Source organism: Bombyx mori, chromosome 19, assembly GCF_030269925.1.
Source record: "Bombyx mori chromosome 19, ASM3026992v2".
Taxonomy (NCBI): Eukaryota; Metazoa; Arthropoda; class Insecta; order Lepidoptera; family Bombycidae; genus Bombyx; species Bombyx mori.
Window position 1 is genome coordinate 12,908,675 of NC_085125.1, and position 22,198 is coordinate 12,930,872.

The following is a 22,198-nucleotide window of genomic DNA, read 5'->3' on the forward strand; positions in this document are numbered from 1 at the left end:
GTAGGTAGGTATAGAACTAGCTACCTACCATTAATATTATCAAAAAATTTTGCATGTAAGTATGTTTTTTTTATTGCTTAAATGGGTTTACGAGCTTATGGCCCACCTGATGTTCAGTGGTTACCGGAGCCCATAGATATCTACAACGTAAATGCCACCATATACTTTGAGACATGAGTTCTAAAGTCTCACTTTTAACAGTAGAACGACTACCCCGCCCTTCAAACCGAAACTCATTACTGCTTCACGGCAGAAATAGGCAGGGTGGTGGTACCTATCCGTGCGAACTCGCAATACTTCCTACCACCAGTAGCCAGTACGTAAGGGTAGCGCGAATTTGTAAAGAGTGTGATCATGTCTTTGACTAAGTGAAAAGTTTGGGAATCGCTGCTATATCGCATTACAACGCAGGCGCCATACTTAGAACTCAGTACACACCCCATTTCTTCATAAGTGTTTGCGGTTTACGTTTTGCTATTTTTAGAACTAGAACACTATGACTGTACACGGATTTCTCGTTGTAGTTACCGAGAATTCGCCAAGTGTAAATAAATGTCTTTGAAGGGGTCAGTTCGCACTGTTTCACGCGATATACAGGGTGTCCCAGAAAGAATGGATAATCCTGAAACACCTCATAGTAGAGCTATTGGGGACACAAAATAAACAATAAAATAAAAAATTCTCATGTAGTACCCAAATTACGTAATTAAAATAAAAAAGTTGATGTGTTCCATACTGCTGTGGGTTTCTGGAATATACAACAGCTACAAATAAATTTAATGAAATCCATAGGTTTTTTGGTGTTATAATATTCTACGTGGACTATACTAAGGAATATGCAGGAAATCGTATGAGTAGCTAGTGTATTTTTTTATAAATGTTAATCTGAGCTTAAATTTTAATTTGATATTTTTACTTTATTTTTAATTTGGCTATCTACGAAATATTTTTTAAATTTTTTATTTCGAAACTCCAATAGCTCTACTATGAGGTGTTTCAGGATTATCCATTCTTTCCGGGACACCCTGTATAGGTACTACTCGTAGATAGATTTGTAATAACCACCGATGACTCACTCGCTGAATCATGCTGAACTTTTTGAAGGCTGTCTCAGTAAATAGAATGTTTAAACTAATTAAGCCTAGAAATAGGAGTACTTCTAAGAAAGCTAGCTTCAAATAACACGTTCGATACGTGTCTCTGTGATTGGGTTTTTTGAAGCCAAATTTTTTTGTTTATTGTAAAGTTTTACTTTGAATCATAATCTGTGAAGTCACAATTTTGCTAAATTTAACTTTTTTGCATAGACGCATTAACGTTATCACGATCTATCTTACGTTAAATGTTTTTTTTTTTTTTTTTTTTCCTACCTAAGCTGATAGCCCTAGCGGCTATGTCAGCGTAACCCTAACTTTAGTAGGTGAGCTCACGGGGCTCAAACATGGTGACGTTGCTAACACGAACCCTAGCAAGAGCCGTGCTTCGCAGAATCTACCACCGGATCGGAAACGCGACCCACTGAGAAGAACCGGCGAGAAACTCAGTGGGCTGTGTCTGAGAGTTAATTTACTCGTCGAGCCCTTCGTCGCAAGCGACGGGTTCGACGAGAACGGTGACCGGTGCTTGAAGTACCTAGAAGCACCGTTAGTGGATCGGGAGGATCCGAGATGACGTGTTTTGGGCGACGTCGACTGCTTTCCATTCTGTCCGCAGGATCGGGAATGACGTTAAACGATTACCCTATCACACTAATATACGCTAAAATGTGATTTGGTTGCCCACATAGAAACATGTATGATTGGACGAATGGTTCCTTCTTTTTTTTCTTTAGTTTTAGGCTCCCGCAGGGTTTGTGCATTAGCCAGCGTCAAGTAATAAGATTTTTATAATTCGCCGCTTTGATTTATTTACAGTTTATGAGTAATAAAAAACCAAGGAAACTAATCGCGACATAACATAAATGATTAAAATCGAATTAAATTTAAAAATATGTGATAAAATATAATCTCAGTAAAATGGTGATCATTTACTGAGACTTTCTCAGATTCTAAACATTTAAGCCATCGTTATTACACATTTAAACCTGAAGAAACCTTAAATAGACAAAATAAAACAAATCGCACAATTCACACCTCGCGTTCCCGTCAAAAAGTTCGAATGGTTCCTTATAGACGCAGACTAGCCTGTTGGCTAACGCGAAATGATCCTGTGTGCTTGGTGCGAGTCTTCCCTTCATTTTCTGTTAGGGGCGCTGATTCAAATCCAAACAAATTTGAGTAGATTTTTACGCGATCGAGAACGTTAAAAAACTCGCGTTAAGCACCCGAAAGCCTTATACAATACAATTTGAATACTACTGCCTCTTGAGATAAGATTCAAATATCAGTTGCACTGGTATAAAAAATTCCTTCTCACTCAGTGGCGGATTAAATGTCCAGAGCGCCCTAGGCAATCACTTTATCGGCGCCCCTGTACCGGTCATAAATGGCCATCATAATAATATAAATTTTAACTAGTTGTTTTTGCAGTTACGATGACGTTGTATCATCAAACCCTAGACTTTAATAGACCAGGACATTTAGCTCAGGTGTTTAGTTCTTAATCCTCGATATGTTATTTTATTTATTCATTTAAAAATTCTGAGCTCGCGCGCCCCTTGTAACTACACGCCCCTAGGCACGTGCCTAGTTTCCCTTACGGATAATCCGCCTCTGTTCTCAATATTCTAGAACCTACGCTACGTAGCAGAAACGAGCAGGATGGAGGTAATCGTATGGACTTGCAAACCGCGCTGGTACTTCAAATATTGAAGAGAGAAGGTCCGTTTTAATTGGGGCCTTCCGGTTTCCGCTGTCATTCTCAGAACCTGATCTCACGTGAATCATGGAATCGTGGCATTTTGAGATTTCCTAAACGACTTACTTGGTACCGCTTTTTTGTTATTTTTTTTTTGGTTTGTTTTTTATAGTCGTAGGTACTCTGAATCATGAGTTTGTACATGTTGCGAAATATTTAGTTTTGTGTTGTAATAATTGACCGTACAAATATAAAATCGGTATACGTGTCCCCGATAAATTCTCAAAATAGAACAGATTAATTAAAATTATTTTGAATTCATATTTGTTCCAGCAGTAACGAATTTAATATGCCTCATTTCTTATAATGAATTTTGTTTATTGCTTAGATGTACCTTAGCTTAGATGTACCTGCCTGTGGGATTCGAACACCGGCACAGTTGCATCGCTTGATACGAATGCACCGGGCGTCTTATCTTCCAGACCACGACGACAAATGAAAAAATGAGTTTATTAATCTAGATCGTTTATTGTCAACATAAGCGAATTAGCCAGCCATCCACTTGATGATAAATGGTTACCGCTGTCCTTGGGCAGCGACAATGCCAAGACCTTGCCCAGGGCTAGTTATAAATTTATTTAAAGATTTTCTTATGTTCACGTTCACAAAATTAAGTTAAGTATCACCTGTGTGCTTAATGCGACAGCGCCCCTAGCGGCAAACGTAGTTAAAAGTTCCAACTCCATACAAATTTGAGTTAACTTTTACGCTATCGAGAACGTTAAAAAACTCGCACTGAGCACACTGATCTACTTTGCACTATTATCTCAGTTATCACGTTCGGTGAAACTAGTATAACCCTTCGAAGTTAGCATAAACTAGCTTAAGTAGGCAAAAAAAGCTCACTATCACTGTTGATGTGTAATTCAGTAGAAAAGAACACCGCTTAAAATAAACATTGCTTTATTTGAATCACGAAACTGATTTAAAAGTCAACTTGAACATTTTTATGGAGTTTAATTTCTTCTTGTTGTTCGTCAAAGGGAAGATAGGAAAAGTGTTCAAAACTTAATCTATTACCGGCTTCAGTATACAACGTGGTTAATATTAATATAAGACACGGACTGTTTTATTTATGTAGGTAATAAATACGATTATTTAAATATTACTTTACTGGTGGTAGGACATCTTATGAGTCCGCACGGGTAGGTACCACCACCCTGCCTATTTCTGCCGTGAAGCAGTAACGCGTTTCGGTTTGAAGGGCGCGGCAACCGTTGTTTTTTTTTTTTTTTTTATTGCCTTTGTAGGCAGACGAGCTTACGGCCCACCTGATGGTAAGTGGTCACCGTCGCTCATGGACGTCAGCAATGCCAGGGGCAGAGCCAAGCCGCTGCCTAAACTAACTAACTACACTGAGACCTTAGAACTTATATCTCAAGGCGGATGGCGCATTTACGTTGTAGATGTCTATGGGCTCCAGTAACCGTTTAACACCAGGTGGGCTGTGAGCCCGTCCACCCAAGTAAGTAAAAAAAAACAGGAAGGATTACTGGTGTCCCAGAGACTAGTTTCACCAGAACAGGTGGGGGGAACAAAAGCTCAGCCAGTAGGGATGGGATCTGCTAACAGCTGCCCGGGCACCTCCGTGGGGTGACCTCAATGGCACCTGCTTCGCGAATGAATCTTAAGCAGTATTTACGTAAGTTTTTACCAGAATTTTCTTCCAAGACCAGAAATCCCTGAGCGGTGGATAAGTGCTAAATGTTGCGTATCAACAATGTGATTAGTTTGAAGCTTAGATTTTTTTTTAATCCTATGGTAATTGACACATTGACAACAGATTGAAAACGATGACGGTGCGAGATTACAAGGACATTATGAAATGCGAAAAACATTTGATTCTTCACATGTGTGCTTTTGTCAAAGTATCAAATTTATTTCCAATTCGGCCCTGTACATATTTAGACAGAATAAATCACGATTTTTTAATTTTTTTTTATTTATTTATTTTAGGCAAAGGATCTATGAAACTGACTGCCCAATTGAATTGTGACCTAACAATATAATATCTGTGTGACACTACGTCATAGTGATTAGCGTCAGGCGATGTAAATGGTCTCCTCTTGGCTGAACTGTACCGTCCGGGCGCAAATGGAAAGGCTTTCAGTTCACCAGCTGTCCTACTATACCAAAAAAATACGAAAATGGACAAACAGCATTACACGATTTAACTTCAATTAGCAAATGAATCATATTTGTACCCAAGTCATAACAATTTTCCAATCGAACAATTTTATTTTCACGTGGCATAAAACGATTCAAACAATAAATAAACAGCTATTGATTGTTTTTAGGAAATTTCTTTCCATTAACTTTGTAGTCTTACCTCTATTTTGCAGGCTTCGTCTATTCATAACGCAGTCAATTAATTACCACTTCGTCTGGTAGGAAATATTGATTAATCTACTATAAGGTTAGAAATTGAATACCAGTAATTAAATTTCTTGCGAATAGTACGTTTTGTTTTTATTCCAATAATGGTTAACGTAACCATTGTAATTAAATTAGAAACCTAATTCAATTAAAACGGATTCGTAGTGTCGAGAGAAAAATGTAGAGCGTAAGAATTTATTTCGTAAGAAAAAAATAACGCTTTGCTTTGTTAAAATAATAATGAAATTAGGTTTCACAATATTATAAGTGAGCAGTGATAGAATAATGAAAACAGCGCCATCTAACAGACACATAACAAACTCCTTACTTGCTCGTAGTTTGTTAGACATCCGCGAGATATCACTGACGTGGCGGAAAACTTCTTTTAACTTAATAAACATTAACAATAACATTCTATCAGTTGTTGATAACAAATCTGTGTATTAAGATTAGAAATTTATTGAAATTTAAACTAATTTGTGACTAACATGAAATCTATTCTTTAGACGTTTTAGACAATGTTTTAATAAAACGCAGTTAAATCAATAAATGTTAGTATTGTGAACTGAACATAACCTCCAAGACATACACGGACAAAGGTGAGTTTAATATAAAAAATTTAATAATCATAGGAATATTAGACTAAAACTATATGCAGCTACTCTAGAATTTTAGTATTATTATAGTGTTATTATATATTAGCATTATTAAACTTATTTTATAGGTACAAGCACCAAAACCTCTCTAAAAAATTATCCGAGCTATTTGACCCTTGGTTGGAGTCACTTGGGAGTTCATTAATATTTTTCGCTATCGTCTAATTATAATTACAATTCGTGCTGGTATCAATATATTTGCTCCGTAAATATTTAAGGTCGGGGTTTTTTTCTCTGTCCTTTCTTCCAGGGTTTTTGCTCCTATTAAATTGCTTCAATTGTGATTTTGACATTTTTAAGTTTTTTGTCGCAATTTTAAGCCGAGAGAACTACTCGTTCTGAAATCTAAATCGCTGAATGAAGTTATTTAATTTGTGGACATATTTGAGAGCAAATTAAGGTACTTAACGTCAATTAATGAGATTAAATTTATAGATTCATTACAACTCACTTAAAAGAGAACGACATCTTGGAATACCATAGTTTTGTAGTTGAAAACGAAACTCACCTAAAACGTTAACGTCTATAAATAATGCGACTCGGACGATTCGACCGCTGATCAAACGTGATTTGTCTCTTTTTTTTCACACTGGACACCAGACGAAACGCAGGCATGTCCGTCGCAACTCACGCCCCAATGCCAACACTTTCGCACCACAACGAATTCAGAATACCATCAACACTGCATCCGACACTGAACGTAACCAGCCCGAGGAGTGTAACATTACCGTTTTAAAAACGACTGAAACATTTTCGCAAAACTGCGTCTGTATAGCGACGACCCACGCCGCCGACGTAATCTCGCACAGGATTAGAAACACCAAAAGGAACAAAGCAACGGTCATGTGACACGCATCAAGACTGGCGAGTTAGCATTGACTGGACTGCGCTCGGCTCTCGCAGGATGCGGCCTATTAGGACCGTCAATTATTGTATTTGTCGTAGTGTAACAATATGTCTCCTTAAGTTGACGGCTCTGAGCAGACGTGCGACAACTTTGGGAACGTATAAAGTTTCGGAGACGTTTGTGAGTCACGGTACATCCGTTCCACAAAAGTATTAGTCGCATAACATCTATTGCATAAGCATCAGACGTTACGGCAACGTTTAACCCTCAGACACAGCCTACTGACTACTGAGTTTCTCGCCGGATCTTCTCAGTGGGTCGCGTTTCCGATCCGGTGGTAGATTCTGCGAAGCACGGCTCTTGCTAGGGTCCGCGTTAGCGACGTCATCAGGTTTGAGACCCGTGAGCTCACCTACTAGTTAAGGTTACGCTGAAATAGCCAATCAAGGCTCGCAGCTAGGTAGGAAAAAAAGCGACGTAAGAAGCAGATACCAAAGAAATTCTTAAACTAGAAGAGGCCAGGTCGAGGGAACGATAATGTGCCGAGACAGGATCTAGGCTTACTCACGCCTGTTAGTTCAATTGACCGGTTAAGTACCGGCAAAGCTCCAAAGCAGTCGACTTCCGCTGTTGTTTCACATAGGAACGAAATTATAATGTCGGTGTATTCTATCGATGCGTTATTTGTGAGATAATTATTCAATGATTTAGTGGTGGTAGGAGCTCTTGTGAGTCCGTACGCGTAGGGTTCACCACTCCGCCTATTTCTGCCATGAAACAGTAATGCGGTTTGAAGGACGTGGCAGCCGTTGTAACTATGAGACCTTAGAACTCATATCTCAAGGTGGGTGGCATTTACGTTGTAGATGTCTATGGGCTCCGGTAACCACTTAACACAAGGTGGGCCGTGAGCTCGTCCACGCATATAAGCAATAAAAAAAATTACATTAAAATAATGACAAGTTTTAAATTTAATTTTAATGGAACAAACATTTCCAATTAAGTCTTCGTTATACTTCTTAAAACGACCACTGAAGAGCACTTTCCGATTACAAAATAATGCTTTATTAATCCCATGATCGAGAGGAAAATTCACAAGGCACGAAAAAAGTAGGTAATCCAACGTAGTCTAGTTTGAACAGGAGATATGAACCGAGGGGCCCGTCATAAGTCGTCGTCCGCTCCGCGGTGAGGTCGCCCCGATTCCTTTCGACCGATCTCAATAATGGATTGATGCAATGAGCCACTAAGGTCGGCAAATTGCTCCGCACGAACACGCTGATCCAATTCTGTATACCTACTACAGGGGACCGCAAAATTGATACGAGAACAGAAAATTGTCAACTAAATCTATACTAATACTAACTGACCCGGCAGGCTTCGTAGTGCCTCAATCGATAAATAAAAGACCTAAACTTTTGTATAAAATAAACTTAAAACAAACAAACAAACTTAAAAAGGAATCTGTCCGACGGAGGACACATCAAAGGAAAAACAACATTGATATTTATATTTAATTCCGAGCATTTTCATATTTATCTACCTTTTAAACCTTCTCTGGACTTCCACAAGTAATTCAAGACCAAAATTAGTCAAATCGGGCCAGTCGCTCTCGAGTTTTAGCGAGACTAAGGAACAGCAATTAATTTTAATACATATCTATACTTCTATATCTATACTAATATTATAAAGAGGAAAGATTTGTTTTTTTGTTTGTATTGAATAGGCTCCGAAACTACTGAGCCGATTTGAAAAATTCTTTCACTGTTTGGAAGCTACACTATTCCCGAGTGACATAGGCTATAATCTTTTTTGAAAAAAATTAGGGATCCTTACTAAAACTCCAATAATGTAACCCAAGGTGTAAATAAATTACCTAAAATATATAATATAAAATATTCTGAGGGAGTCCATTATAGAGTCCCTTCTTTATTTCGTATCGTCGTGCTTTATGTAATTAACACCACAGTTGGAACAATATAAATTTTATTGATGTAGCGGCATAAACAATTCTAGCTAATTATATTATATTAGTTAATTAACACATTATAAATTATTTTTATGTTTTAAATATTTGGCGGTAAAAAGGTCCCGTGTCACAGACTATATTCTTTTTCCCACATCTCGTGCGTTCCGGCTTACGCATAATAAAACGCCACAATTCTTTACATCGCGTGCCCTGCGAAAACTATTGATGATAGAATAAAATAATGCACTACGACTTATCGTTAAAATTTTTGTTAAAGACCCGAGCGGAGCCGGAGCGTGCCGCTAGTAATATAATAAATAGGTTTTTTTTTTTAAGATTTAAAATCCGGCGAGAAACTCAGTGGGATGTGTCTGTGGATTAATTTACTCGTCGAGCCCGGGTTCGACGAGAACGATGACCGATGCTTGGGGTACCTAAAAGCAGTGCTAGTAGATCGGGAGGAGGTCGATATGAGTGCACCGCTCGTCTTATATAGTTCTTCCTATTCGTACACTCTTGACAGAGTGGTCGTGGTCATGCATCAGTCGGATCCTGCGATACCGATGCTCTCGCGATGGGACGCCATGTGGCACGGTGTTTCCGTTTTGTGTGGCAGAGTGAGAGCGATCGTTTATGTTGGAGTAAGTTACAGATTTTATGAGGTCGGTCCCTCGTCCATTTTTGACGTGACAACGTCTTATAATTCGATGGAGTCGGCTGCACGCACGAAAAAACATGACTCATTGAGGCGTTCCATTTAAGGCTTGAAGTGCAAGCGAGAGCGCGCAACGAGCGACAAAGAGACACAATCGGCCTACGCGTTCGGCAGCGTTCGACATCTGTCTCTCTCCTACTTGAGTGAGCGATGCATCCGCGTGGACAACTGCTATACAATAATACATTTACATGTTTTCGTCAAGTATGAAGTTCAGTAAAAAGTGAATGTGTCAATTGTCGATACAAAATATCTATCAAACAAATAAAATTAAAATTCTTACGACGTTGTCACGTTCAACTATCGTCAGTAAACCGACTTTACAGACAACCGATTTTTTTAATATGTATTCGTTAATAGGATACCATCTAGACATGACGCGCGAATTACAACAATTATCTACTATACCCAAAAACATATACATACATATATTATAAGAAACATTGACAAACAAATATACGAGATTAGATCCGAGGACATGTTTCGGAAATGTTCTAGAATCACATTTCGACTACAAATGAGCAAGCTCAAAGGTGTGGCTGTCACGCCACATATTCCAACCAATCACAGCCGAGGCTTTTCTGAAACCGGATTCATAACGATACGAATCTAAACGCATGAAAAAAAAATGTATATATCGAGTTACATCAGAGCTAACTGTCTAGCGTTAGGAATTCGTGATGTTTCCGTTACAGATAAGAGACGCACAATAAATAGAATGCCGTTAATAAAATAGCCTTGTAATACTAACGGGAGCTCACTTCAAGCTGTGTTATCCCAACTACTTTGGGTCGTCACATGCTCCCTGCACGAGGATCTATTATGATTATTATAGTATATTATATATATTTACTGGTGGTAGGACCTTTTGTGAGTCCGCACGGGTAGGTACCACCTAGGTACATTGCCTATTTCTGCCGTGAAGCAGTAATGCGTTTCGGTTTCAAGTGTGTGGTAGCCGTAACTATACTTGAAACCTTAGAACTTATATCTCAAGGTGGGTGGCGCATTTACCTTGTCTATGGGCTCCAGTAACCACTTAACACCAGGTGGGCTATGAGCTCGTTCACACATCTAAGCAATAAATAAATAAAACAACGCACGATATGTACTCCAGGGTCCCACCACAGACTCGCATCACACCATTTAATAGTGACATCGTAATGTAACCTTCTTAGAATGCCACTTAAAGAAAAAGAAAGAAAAAAAATTGGTATAATCTATTCGCCTCCATTTCGACCTACCACTTCCCTCATGCGAAGGCATACAAACATATTTGCTTCGTAGTATTAAGAAGTCAAATTATTTAAATTCATAAGCGCGTTTCATAGTACAGGCATAGCTGTCATTTAATCGAACCATTCATTTATTTATGTATGTATGCATTTAATAATTGAAGAATTTTTATAAATTCAACACTGGCAACAACGGAGATACAAAAAACCAATTGCCATACTTAAAAAAAAAATAGAAGAAAAACAAACGGTATTTATCTATGCACTCGTCAAGATCTAAGAATGTAGGTCGTTGTTAATTGAGTAATTTGATCACGTTGCGGTGAGGTCGATGAGGAATCGATTATCCGGTTTTAGAAGTGAAAACTTTGCACAGAGGCATTTTGAAGGTACATTCAACGAGTGAGCACGAAAAAGGCCCAAACATAAGCCTATATCGCTATCGTATAGAGCAGCCTTTCTCAAAGTGGGCGATAACGCCCCCTTGTGGGCGCTGAAGGCTTAAAGGGGGGCGGTAAGAGATCCAGAAAAAAAATGGAGGCGTTGTGTACAGGCTTGGGAGGCGATTTGCAATTTCATTTAGAAGGACTCTTGACAGCGAGTGAGATCTCGCTATAGTGGTTTTTAAGCAGGTGAGAAAATGGGGACGCTAAAAAATAATTTCTTTTCAAAATGGGCAGTAGACAAAATAAGTTTGGGAACCCCTGGTATAGAGATACGATATAGCCAATGAGAGAATATGATAGAATATGATAGAATCGATTTCGCGGCTAACGCGTGTGAGCAACACGTGTGTTTGTTTTTTAATTATAGCGAAAATGCAAAGGATCTTAGGATTCATTTTTGAGATCATATAAGGTGAATACTACCACCATTCTGAGTGTTAACGCCTACGAATTTTTAAGGAGCAATGTAATACAAAATTGTATTTATGTTTACCTACACGATTTTCACACTTCAAAAAATGGCCGCGCCATGCTAACTTGGTCGCAACGTAAAAATTAAGAAAAAACCTGTTTAAAGGAAATACAAGCTCAGGATCGATTTAGAAGACTTATTCAAGAAACTCAAGCGTCCAACACTGAGAATCAAATAAGTTTCAATTTCATTACGCGGTCGTACTTACCTACAAAAATAGGCAAAGTCCTGGTACTCGTCACAAACTAACAAGTAACAACAGATATAGTTTGAAAACATTCTATGAATGCATTTTAAAAAAAACGCAATTTTTTTTTTTTTTTTAATATTGCAATAATCAAGATTTAAGATACTATTTCAAACTAGAAAACAAACTAAATCGTGGCTGTAGATAAAAAACGACGTAGCTGGTGTTGTGACAATGGGTGGAATTAATTATGAGTCCGTCGACTTATTGTACGAGTTTTGATAAATATAAATATAGTTCAGCTTGCGGTTTGTCGCCGAGCTTGCATAAGAACCCCGGTCCGAACGCAGCTGGAATAGTCCCTTAGTCTACCAATGAATACGTAGAGAAAAATAATAGAACATGCATACTTAAATAAGATCTATAATCCGATTAAAAATTTTGCACGTTCTCATAAGCCTTCGATAGCTCAGTTGGTAGAGCGGTGGACTGTAGTTGCAGGAAAATGGATATCCATAGGTCGCTGGTTCAAATCCGGCTCGAAGGAACTTTTTTCCTTATTTTTTTTCATTAGGCAAACAATGTCTTTTCTTTAATATTTTACAAAGATACTCTCTAACTCTTAAGTAACTGTTCTTAAATAATGCATTTGTTTCAAACGATTATAAAAACAGTAGACGTGTTATACAAAAAAAAAAACTATGTAATTGTTCCAGTAAAAGTAGGGAAAAAATTTATGTAAAAAAATGTGAAATGTCACCACGAACAAAAACTTTTGATCACTACTTTTATCTCTCAAAATTATTATGCTTTTTTCTGCAGTGGTTACACCGTTTCAACCCCGTCAATAGAGAGAAAAAAAAACAATGAAAATAAAGCGAGTATAAACACTAAAAAACTTCTTAACATGAGATAATATGAACAAAAAGGACTGTTTCCGCCCGGGATCGAACCGGGGACCTTGTGCGTGTGAAGCACACGTGATAACCGCTACACTACGGAAACACATTGTGATTAGCTTAAATAAGGAATCACATTATTTGTCTATTACAAAACATTTCATAAAAACTTACCTTCGTAGATGCGCTGACAAGGGTCGTAATAAAAAAAAAGAAAATTCAAATTTCGTAAATAGAACGCTGGATACGAGCGCCTTCCCCGAAGGCGGTTGTGTTTGAATGATGGATATGTCCGACTCCATCTTTTTATACTAACGCAAATTGCGATCCTATTGACCACCCGCTGAATAAGCCTCATTACGTGGGTGTGTTTATGTCCCAGCAAATTTGTAATTTCGTTCACACCCTGTACTCAAGAAGATGTATTTTCATCGAATCGCGCCTGCGTCTGTTATTATTGTAATCGCATTGCACGTGCTCCATTGCGTGTTTTAGCGCAATAAATGTCTATACGATATATTACGTTAGTCATACATAATACGTAATGTATTTAAAACATTTTTTTGAAATCCATAAAAAATATATTTTCAGTATCGGGCAGAAAATTTTTCGCGTCAATGTGAAATTTGAGGAATAGTTATAACAGAAATGAAGTTTAATGATATTATTATAACATAAAAATTTCTTAAAGTATAGTGTTTGTATTCACTCAATGATAACAATGGCGCCTCTGAAATAATTTACAATTTGTTTGTTTGTTTAGAATTTACTTATGTTTTTATTAAACCATGCCTACCACTGTCGACTTTACGTAGATATAACGTTATGCTTCGGTAAATTATGCATCAAACACGTAATTATGTTCACGAACGAATTTGACGATAAAGAAAACAAAATTGCATAGGCGGGTGAACTAGCGCACATCTCACCTGATATTAATTGATTACCGGAGACATTTTTTTTTCCTACCTAAGCTGAAAGCCTTGAGAGGCTATATCAGCGTCGCCTTAACTAGTAGGTGAGCTCACGGGGCTCAAACCTGATGACGTTGCTAACACGAACCCTAGCAAGAGCCGTGCTTCGCAGAATCTACCACCGGATCGGAAACGCGACCCACTGAGAAAATCCGGCGAGGAACTCAGTGGGCTGTGTCTGAGGGTTAATTTACTCATCGAGCCCTTCGTCGCAAGCGACGGTTTCGACGAAAACGATGACCGGTGCTTGAGGTACCTAGAAGCACCGTTAGTGGATCGTGAGGATCCGATATGACGTGTTTGGGGCGACGTCGACTGCTTTCAATTCTGTCCGCAGGATCGGGAATGTAGTTACCGGCGGCCACGATGAGAGGGTTCTCGTGTCGTGCCGCTTTATCGAAGTGGCGCATCGACGCCGACTGCAGATACTTACTGATGGAACCGGAGACATCGTAACTGTCGCCACTATAACCTATAGACCCATAGACTTCAAGAATATGCCTCAATTGTATAGGCAAATTAGAGTCGATTCTTATTGCACGATGCTATTCCTTCATCGTAGAATTGCTTCATAAACATTAAATACGTATTAAATTAGAAAAATTGGTAGCTGCCTGCGGAATTCGAACCCTGGCACAGTAGCATAGGTCGATACGAGTGTATCGGGCGTCTTACAGAATACGTCACGACTTTATACCGAAAAACAAAACAAAAAATGTCTTGTACACCTTAGGATAGTTATCCTAACTATTGTTGCCGCGAATCTCTTGTGAAAATAAATCCTTTGCATTAATGAAATTGAGATTTAATGTCATGTATCCATGAATTCTTTTGACCACTCAACAACGTGTAGGAGAGAATGTCTACTCACCTTTTGTTTTATTGCTTAGATGGGTGGACGAGCTCACAGCCCACCTGGTGTTAAGTGGTTACCGGAACCCATAGACATCTACAACGTTAATGCGCAACCCATCTTGAGATATAAGTTCTAAGGTCTCAAGTATAGTTACAACGGCCGCCCCACTCTTCAAACCGAAACGCATTACTGCTTCACGGCAGGAATAGGCAGGGCGGTGGTACCCACCCTATGGACTCACAAGAGGTCTTACCGCCAATAAAAAGTAATTAAAAACATAATTATATTTCTAGAAAGAACAAGCAGCATGGATGAACCAAAAGTGGCAGTCGAATGTGTGATGGTCTCGTACAACTTCACCCAAGACCCTGAAAAGGCGAAGATCGTAATGGTCTCGGCGTCCGGACTGAGGTTCTTCGACCGCTGGGTCTTAACCCACGGATCGATCCTAGCTCCGTTGAAAGAAGCCGAAATATTCCAGCGCTCCAAAGGAAAACTGATCCTCAACGACGAATTCTACGCGAAACTACCAGAAGTCTATGTTTCGGGACAGCACAGCACCCAGGAGAAGAACGTTTACGACAATCTGGAGGTGCTCAGCAAAAATAGGCACGCCCAAAACGGGGCTGACTTGGAGCACAGCAGCTATTTAGTCCGGACGGTGATGGGCAGGTGAGTTTTTGTGAGAATGACAGAGGCGGATTATCTATAAGGCAAACTAGGCACGTGTAGTTACAAGGGGCGCGCGAGCTTAGAATATTTTAATAAATAGGCAGCGGCTTGGCTCTGCCCCTGCCATTGCTGAAGTCTATGGGCGACGGTAACCACTCACTATCAGGTGGGCCGTATGCTCGTCTGCCTACAAGGGCAATAAAAAAAAATTAAGAAAATAACATATCGACGATTAAGAACTAAATGCTGATCTATAATCTAAATCTTCTGTCGTCCCTCTTGATTCCGTCACAGTTATAACGTCATATTTCAATCACGCATTAGCGTAAGTACAAGGGTCCTGGTCTACTAAAGTCTAGGGTTTGATGATACAACGTCATCGTAATTGCAAAAACAACTAATAGTAAGGTCATTTATGGCCGGTACAGGGGCGCCGATAAAGTGATTGCCTAGGGCGCTCTGGACCTTTAATCCGCCACTGGAGCATGGTATTCAATAAGCGAGCTAACGGCCTATCTAATGTTAACACATTGACTTGTGGGGAGATATACGACAAAGGGAAGATTTTCCACCGAGCGGGTGATATTGCGCGGTAGACAGACTGTCCGAATATTGTTGTTCGGAACTTGTATATATGCAAGCTTATATTGAAAATGTCGTAAGCGAGATTCAGGCATCTATCAAATATCTTGTGTTGTATGATGGCTACCGCCACAGACTGTCGTGTAGGTCACCGGTGCCCTACGTAGCGCACTGAAGTATTTTAATTATTTCGATTTCTTTCTTCGATCCTCTTACTAAGGCACCGGGATATTTAGCAGACTCCGGGAAAAACGAATCCGAAGATATAGTGTATTTCTAAAACTAAAGCGTACATTAACAAACAAAAGAAGGCAAAGTTAGGCAATCCAGACGCTTAAAGAAATCTATATATTTATACGTGAAGCAAAAACTTTGTACCCTTTTTTATGAAAATTACGCGGCCGGAAAAGTATGAAATTTCCCACACTTATAGAGAATATAGAGAAGAAGTGCAGAATGTGAATATTTTTTTAAATTATACATAAAAAATAGATTAAATCAATAAAAACTAATAATAGTTTAAAAAAAACAAAAAAATACGCTTTTATAGAAAATCCCACTAAACTGTTATTTATTTTACAATAAAATCATTTTTTTCTTACACTATTTTTAATTCAAATTTATTAAAATTTATTTTCTATTTTTTAGTTGGATTTTCTATAAAAGCGTATTTTGTTAGTTTTTTTAAACTATACTTTCTTCATTTTTTAGTTGAATTTCAATTTTTTTATTTTTTTTGTTTAGTATGGATTGTCATCTGTTCTTAATAAGTATACCAAATTCCGAGTTAATCCGACGTTTTGAAGGGGGTCAAAACCATGTTCAAAGATTCCGTCACATACATACGTCTGAGGCTAATAAAAGCGTATCAAAAACATTATTCCCGTTATATTTTGTATAATTTAATCATAACATTCTCCAGGATATGTCATATATGGCAATGTTCAGTTGTCGACCGCTGCGCGTCCGACGTCTTCTACAACTGGTCGATAGGACACCGCGAGGCTGGCGAGGACGAACAAACGTCCCTGGGGCACTCTCTGCTCTCCGTATTCGTGCTGATCGATCTCGAGGGATGCGACCAAGGTAACAACCGCGTCAACCGAGAGTATGTAGCACAAAGCAAAAAAGTAGACATCTGAAAAGTGCTCTAAGTTTTTTTTCCTTGGTTTTATTGCTTAGATGCTGCTTTAGATGAGCCGACTTGACCTAATAGGTGTATGGCTCTAATCTATACATATAAATAAAATTGGAGTGTCTGTTTGTAATATTGAAATGGTGAGCTGTGAGCTGGTCCAACCATCAAAGCAATAAACAAAAATTAAAAAAAAATCTTAAACCATTCCTCAGAGCCATATTGTTTTAACTTACCTATGTGTTACTAGAGTAATGATATGAAAAAGTACTTAAAGAGCCCTAGAATAAATACATTTAATAAACCAACAGTTCGACACGTTTATTCCATTGAATTCTTTTTCGGAACATCTCATTCTTCACGTGCCTTGCTTACTTCCCGCATGTGTGTTTTAAATCTGAAACGAAGGGACATAAGAAGTCGTCGTGGCCTAAAGGATAAGACGTTCGGTGCATTCGTGTTGAAGCGATGCACCGGTGTTCGAGTCTCAGGCGGGTACCAATTTTTCTAATGAAATACGTACCTACTCAACAAATGTTCACTATTGACTTCCACGGTGAAGGAATAACATCGTGTAATAAAAATCAAACCCGCAAATTTTAATTTGCGTAATTACTGGTAGTAGGACCTCTAATGAATCCGCGCGGGTAGATACCACCACCCTGCTTCTTTCTGCCGTGAAGCAGTAATGCGTTTCGGTTTGAAGGGTGGGGCAGCCGTTGTAACTATACAAGAGGCGTTAGAACGTATATCTCAAGGTGGGTGGCGCATTAACGTCGTAGATGTCTATGGGCTCCAGTAACCACTTAACACCAGGTGTGCTGTGAGCTCGTCCACCCCTCTAAGCAATAAAAAAAATTCATAATTAAAAAAAGCAGTATTTACCCTTCACTCATAAGCAAACCCAAGCCACTATAAACAGATTTTGATCCGACTGGTATTAAACTTCACAGAATAAGTAACATTGTTATTGTTTAAGAGCTATCCCACCATTTAATACTGTAGGCATGATTGTATCACGGCAAAGACAGGCAAAGATCGTTCCTAACCTAGCTAGCATAATAAATCCTCTTCCCCCTATTTTTTTATTGCTTAGATGGGTGGACGAAACTGGTGTTAAGTGGTTACCGGAGCCCATAGACATCTACAACGCAAAGGCGCCACCCATCTTGAGATATGAGTTCTAAGGTCTTAGTATAGTTACAACGGCTGCCCCGCCCTTCAAACTGAAACGCATTACTGCTTCACGACAGAAATAGGTAGGGTGGTGGTACCTACCCGCGCGATCTCACAAGAGGTCCTACCACCAGTCCTTCCTAATTGCGTCGATAATCCTCAATGTTGAGGGTCCTGGCCTCCTCTAATAACTTTCTCCTGGATTATCCTGCGCCACTCCTGCCTACCCTCGGCTGTGTTGATTTCAACAATACAGGTACAGGTAGCAAAAGTAAAAAAAAGGTGATTAAACAATTTCACCGCTGGTGCATTAGCCCAAAAGTCACTTCGCAAGCTAACCTGGGATCTTAATAATGCGCCGTAGCTTTAAATATAAGGCTACCAGTAAACAATAGTATTCTGAAGGCATCCAAAACAATCTTACCGTCAAGCGGATCTTTGCGCAGAGTAAAATCATGTCTCCAGCTCCTAATCGTGTTCATGTGATTGGGTACATCAGGAATGAACACGTGACCGCAGTCGACGCCGTCTTTCTTTACCATACCGACAACTCCTAGAAATATTCCTCCCAGAAGAACGGCGTGGTACGAACCGATGTATGGCCCTAAAATTGGACCGCAGGCTAGACCACCTAGATCGAGAAATAAATGCAATTAATTTCCAAAAAATAAATGTTCCCCATTCGAACCCTTAATAACTATGAAAAAATTACTGACTCCGGCCATTCAAAAGTATCCTTGTCTACATTAATGTTCTTATTGAGAGAGGAGGCATAATTTTGGACCGGATGTGAGAAAACTAAGTCAATTTGATCTCAAATCTCAAGATTTAGGGCGGTATTGGCGTTGGGAACCACTGACCATCAGTTAGGCTGTGGGCTCGATTACATAATGCAACATAAAAAAGCCCTTGAATGATTTAATAGGGCTTTATCCAAACTTACCCAAGAAATAATTCAGTCTGTCATCCTTTTCTCTGAGTATCTGCGCTCCATTGGCGACCAGAGCGAAAGTAGCACCCATCAGGCCGAGAGGTATCGTATGCAACATGTATCTAAGAAATTTACATTATAGTTTGGACTATACATTGTGCATTGGAAGTATAGGAACCGACTAAATGAATCTCTCCCAGCCAGCTTTTTTTCTGACGGTACAAACGCGAACACGGGTTCGGCTAGTCACTTTCGCGCTACATTACCGGCTAACGAATTACTATATCAGTAAAATAGTTAGTAGGTACTTGTGCTTACCTAGTGTTAGTACATAAGTTGAAATTCGGCCATAATTACCGATACTTCAGTGCACACTTCTTTATAGTGTCAATGGACGAGCTCACGGCCCTTCTGGTGTTAACTGGTTACCAGAGCCCATGGACATCAACAAGATTAATGCCGAATTCCACTTTGAGGCCTGAGTTCTCAGTCACAGTTCTATTGTACAATGGCTGCCCTAACCATCAAACTAAAATGTTGTTTCGGAGCAAAAATAGGCAGCATGGTGGAAGTGCTGTAGCTCGTGGGGGCTCACAAGGTGCCGTACCACCAGTAATGTTATGTATCACATAGTTTCTTACGAGGTTATGTAAAATAGACTATTCTAATTTATTTTATTTATAAATCTAAAACTCGCCCTTGGCTATCAAAAAATAATAGACTATCAGTTGACAAATAGAGAAGGAAAGAATGGTTATTTTTCATTTGCGGTAGTGGCAGCGAAATTTTTTGACTTGGAAGGCAGAGGAATACAGGGCCTCCGGACATATCAAGCTTTTACATATACCTGACAAAGTTCTAGAAAAACTGAATTAAAGTTCAATATAAATAGGAATTGAACGTGATCGGATTTCACTATCTTAATATATCTACGTAAATATAAATCTTCTGTCCGTGTGTATGTTAGTGAACTCCTCCTAAACGGGTAGACTGATTTTGATGCATTTTTTTGTGTATGTTCTAATGAATTTGAGAATGGTTTAGATTTACAATTCGGTCCGCAAAAAAAATGTTTTTTTTTTTAATTTTTATTTGTCGTAAAAAAAGTTGAAATTTTCGGTTTTAGGACAGGAAAATGTCTGTCGTGTTCGCTGGTTAGTATGTAAGACAAATACCGTTTCATAACTGCCTTGAAGCCAACCGCTTGAGAGTACATCAGTACATCATATGTGGACATAATCAGTCCTGTTATGACTCCGTAACGGGTGGTCACCAGCGTCTGTAAATGAATTATATATCTCGAGGTTAAATGCACAAATAGTTTTTTTTTTGCTTAGATGGGTGGACGAGCTCACGGCCCACCTGGTGTTAAGTGGTTACCGGAGCCCATAGACGTAAATGCCGCCACCTACCTTGAGATATAAGTTTTAAAAGTACAACGGCTGCCTCGCCATTCAAACCGAAACTCGCGGCAGAAATAGGTAAGGCGGTGGTACCTACCCGTGCGGACTCACAAGACGTCCTACCACCAGTAATTAGGCAAATTACAATTTCCAATTATGTCTCCTGTTTCTATAATTTACAATTATAAGTCTCCTATCTATATAATTTCTAATTATAAGTCACTCGAACCCGTGGTCGTTAGCGCGAATGTTGCCGTCCTCTTTGAGACATGATCCCGATATTTAGACTCAATTCCTTGAAATATATTATTATCAAATTGAAAATATATTCTACCTTTTTCATTACATCACATCCATCCGGGGTATCATAATATCTGTAATAATTACGTTTCGTTTTTCGATCACATTCACAAGGCATATTTAGAATATATACATATTTTATATCTAACTTATCCGGCAACTCTAATGCTTCGTTCACAAATAATTATTTCAGAACAAGTCATTATAATATGTCATTTATGTATTTTTTTTAAATTGACCAAAAAGTTTTTAGAGCTGATTTTAATTAGGAATTAGTATTAATTATATACGAAATGCATAGTTTATTGGCTACCTTAACATCATATTGTTCGAAAATTCAAAAAGTATATTTTATTTTATTTCTCATATCATTACGTTCCGTTTGTAATACGCTTTTATTAGCTTCAGACGTAGTATGTATGTAACGGAATCTTTGAACATGATTTTGACCCCCTTGAAAACGTCGGATTAACTTGAAATTTGGCATACTTATTAAGGACTGATGACAATTCAATATTAAAAAAAGTGTGTGTGTCCGCTCCGACGCACGACTGGAGTTTACTGGATATAAAAAATTAAACGAAACAATACGAGAAATAGTTCTATATTACGACAACACGATACCTACAGATTATTAACAAATTAACGAGACACAAAACAAACGACTAACAAATATATGAAAATACAATAATGAGAGAAACGCGCGATCAGTACGAGGCTTTGTGGCGGACTGCCGGCGCAGCAGCCCGGCGTCACCTGCGATAACGCGGCCGCGCGTTGGCTCCTGATTGGCGCGCGCACGCATCACGCAATCAGGAGCCAATCAGGCGCATAACGCATTTCGTGTGACATGCTAGTACGATTTTGGTCCCCATAATTTTCATACCCCGGGCCTATATATGTAAATCGATTCTAAAGGAGTAAACTCCAATAAAATAGAAAAAATTGAAAATCAACTAAAAAATGAAAAATAAAGTGTAAGTAAGAAGAATTAAAGATAGAGTAAGAAAAAATGATTTTATTGTAAAAAAGCGTAGGGTGCATGGTATCACTAGTTATAAATATTTTATGAACAGATATGAGTAGAAGAGTTATTTTGATAATATCCTGAAAAGCATCCCACGCTTTTTTACAATATCATATTTTTTTCTTACACTATTTTTAATTCAAAATTATTAAAAAAAAAAAACTATTTTTTAATTGGATTTTCTATAAAAGCATATTTTTTTAGTTTTTTTGAACTATTTGATTTATTTTACACCGTTTGGCGTTGTTTATCCCTTCAAGTTTTACGGTATTGTTATGTCGGATCCGCACTGGGTTATAGGCTCCTGAAGCACCGGTCACCGTCTTCGTCGAACTTCGATGAGTTCGACGTCTGAACTAGCCCATAGACACAGCCCACTGAGTTTCTCACCGGATCTTTTCAGTGGGTGGCGATTTCGATCCGGTGGTACTGGTGGTAGGACCTCTTGTGAGTCCGCGCGGGTACGTACCACCGCTTTACCTAT

At 38.7% G+C, this 22,198-nt stretch overlaps 3 protein-coding genes and 2 non-coding genes across 9 annotated transcripts in view; 2 read left to right on the forward strand and 3 right to left on the reverse strand.

Moving 5' to 3' along the window:
* ITP (ion-transport peptide) overlaps nucleotides 1–12,948 on the reverse strand; it is a 92,634-nt gene extending 79,686 nt beyond the window's left edge. Inside the window, exon 1 of one of the 4 annotated variants that reach the window (XM_062673796.1) lies at nucleotides 12,833–12,947. The gene's annotated coding sequence lies outside the window, so the exon portion shown is untranslated. 4 annotated transcript variants of the gene reach the window in all.
* Nucleotides 5,561–22,198, forward strand: part of LOC101744453 (peroxisomal leader peptide-processing protease) — a 29,728-nt gene continuing 13,090 nt past the window's right edge. Inside the window, exons 1-3 of one of the 2 annotated variants that reach the window (XM_004924179.5) lie at nucleotides 5,561–5,831; nucleotides 14,782–15,160; nucleotides 16,665–16,828. In XM_004924179.5, coding sequence (XP_004924236.1) covers nucleotides 14,796–15,160; nucleotides 16,665–16,828 — 529 coding nt within the window. In that variant the 5' untranslated portion in view covers nucleotides 5,561–5,831; nucleotides 14,782–14,795. The remainder of the gene's footprint in view (nucleotides 5,832–14,781; nucleotides 15,161–16,664; nucleotides 16,829–22,198) is intronic. The other variant, XR_009975723.1, reaches the window with a different exon arrangement.
* TRNAY-GUA (transfer RNA tyrosine (anticodon GUA)) lies at nucleotides 12,218–12,306 on the forward strand. Its single transcript is given in 2 exon segments — nucleotides 12,218–12,254; nucleotides 12,271–12,306. It is a non-coding gene; the product is annotated as a tRNA-Tyr (tRNA).
* Nucleotides 12,692–12,764, reverse strand: TRNAV-CAC (transfer RNA valine (anticodon CAC)). Its single transcript has one exon. It is a non-coding gene; the product is annotated as a tRNA-Val (tRNA).
* On the reverse strand, nucleotides 17,149–20,901 carry LOC101744311 (NADH dehydrogenase [ubiquinone] 1 alpha subcomplex subunit 11). The gene is made up of 5 exons (XM_012688739.4): nucleotides 20,722–20,901; nucleotides 20,160–20,263; nucleotides 18,997–19,106; nucleotides 18,478–18,684; nucleotides 17,149–17,274 (listed from the first exon to the last, which is right to left on the reverse strand). Exons 1-5 carry the CDS (start codon nucleotides 20,803–20,805, stop codon nucleotides 17,249–17,251), a joined length of 531 nt encoding a protein of 176 aa, XP_012544193.2. The 5' UTR covers nucleotides 20,806–20,901; the 3' UTR covers nucleotides 17,149–17,248.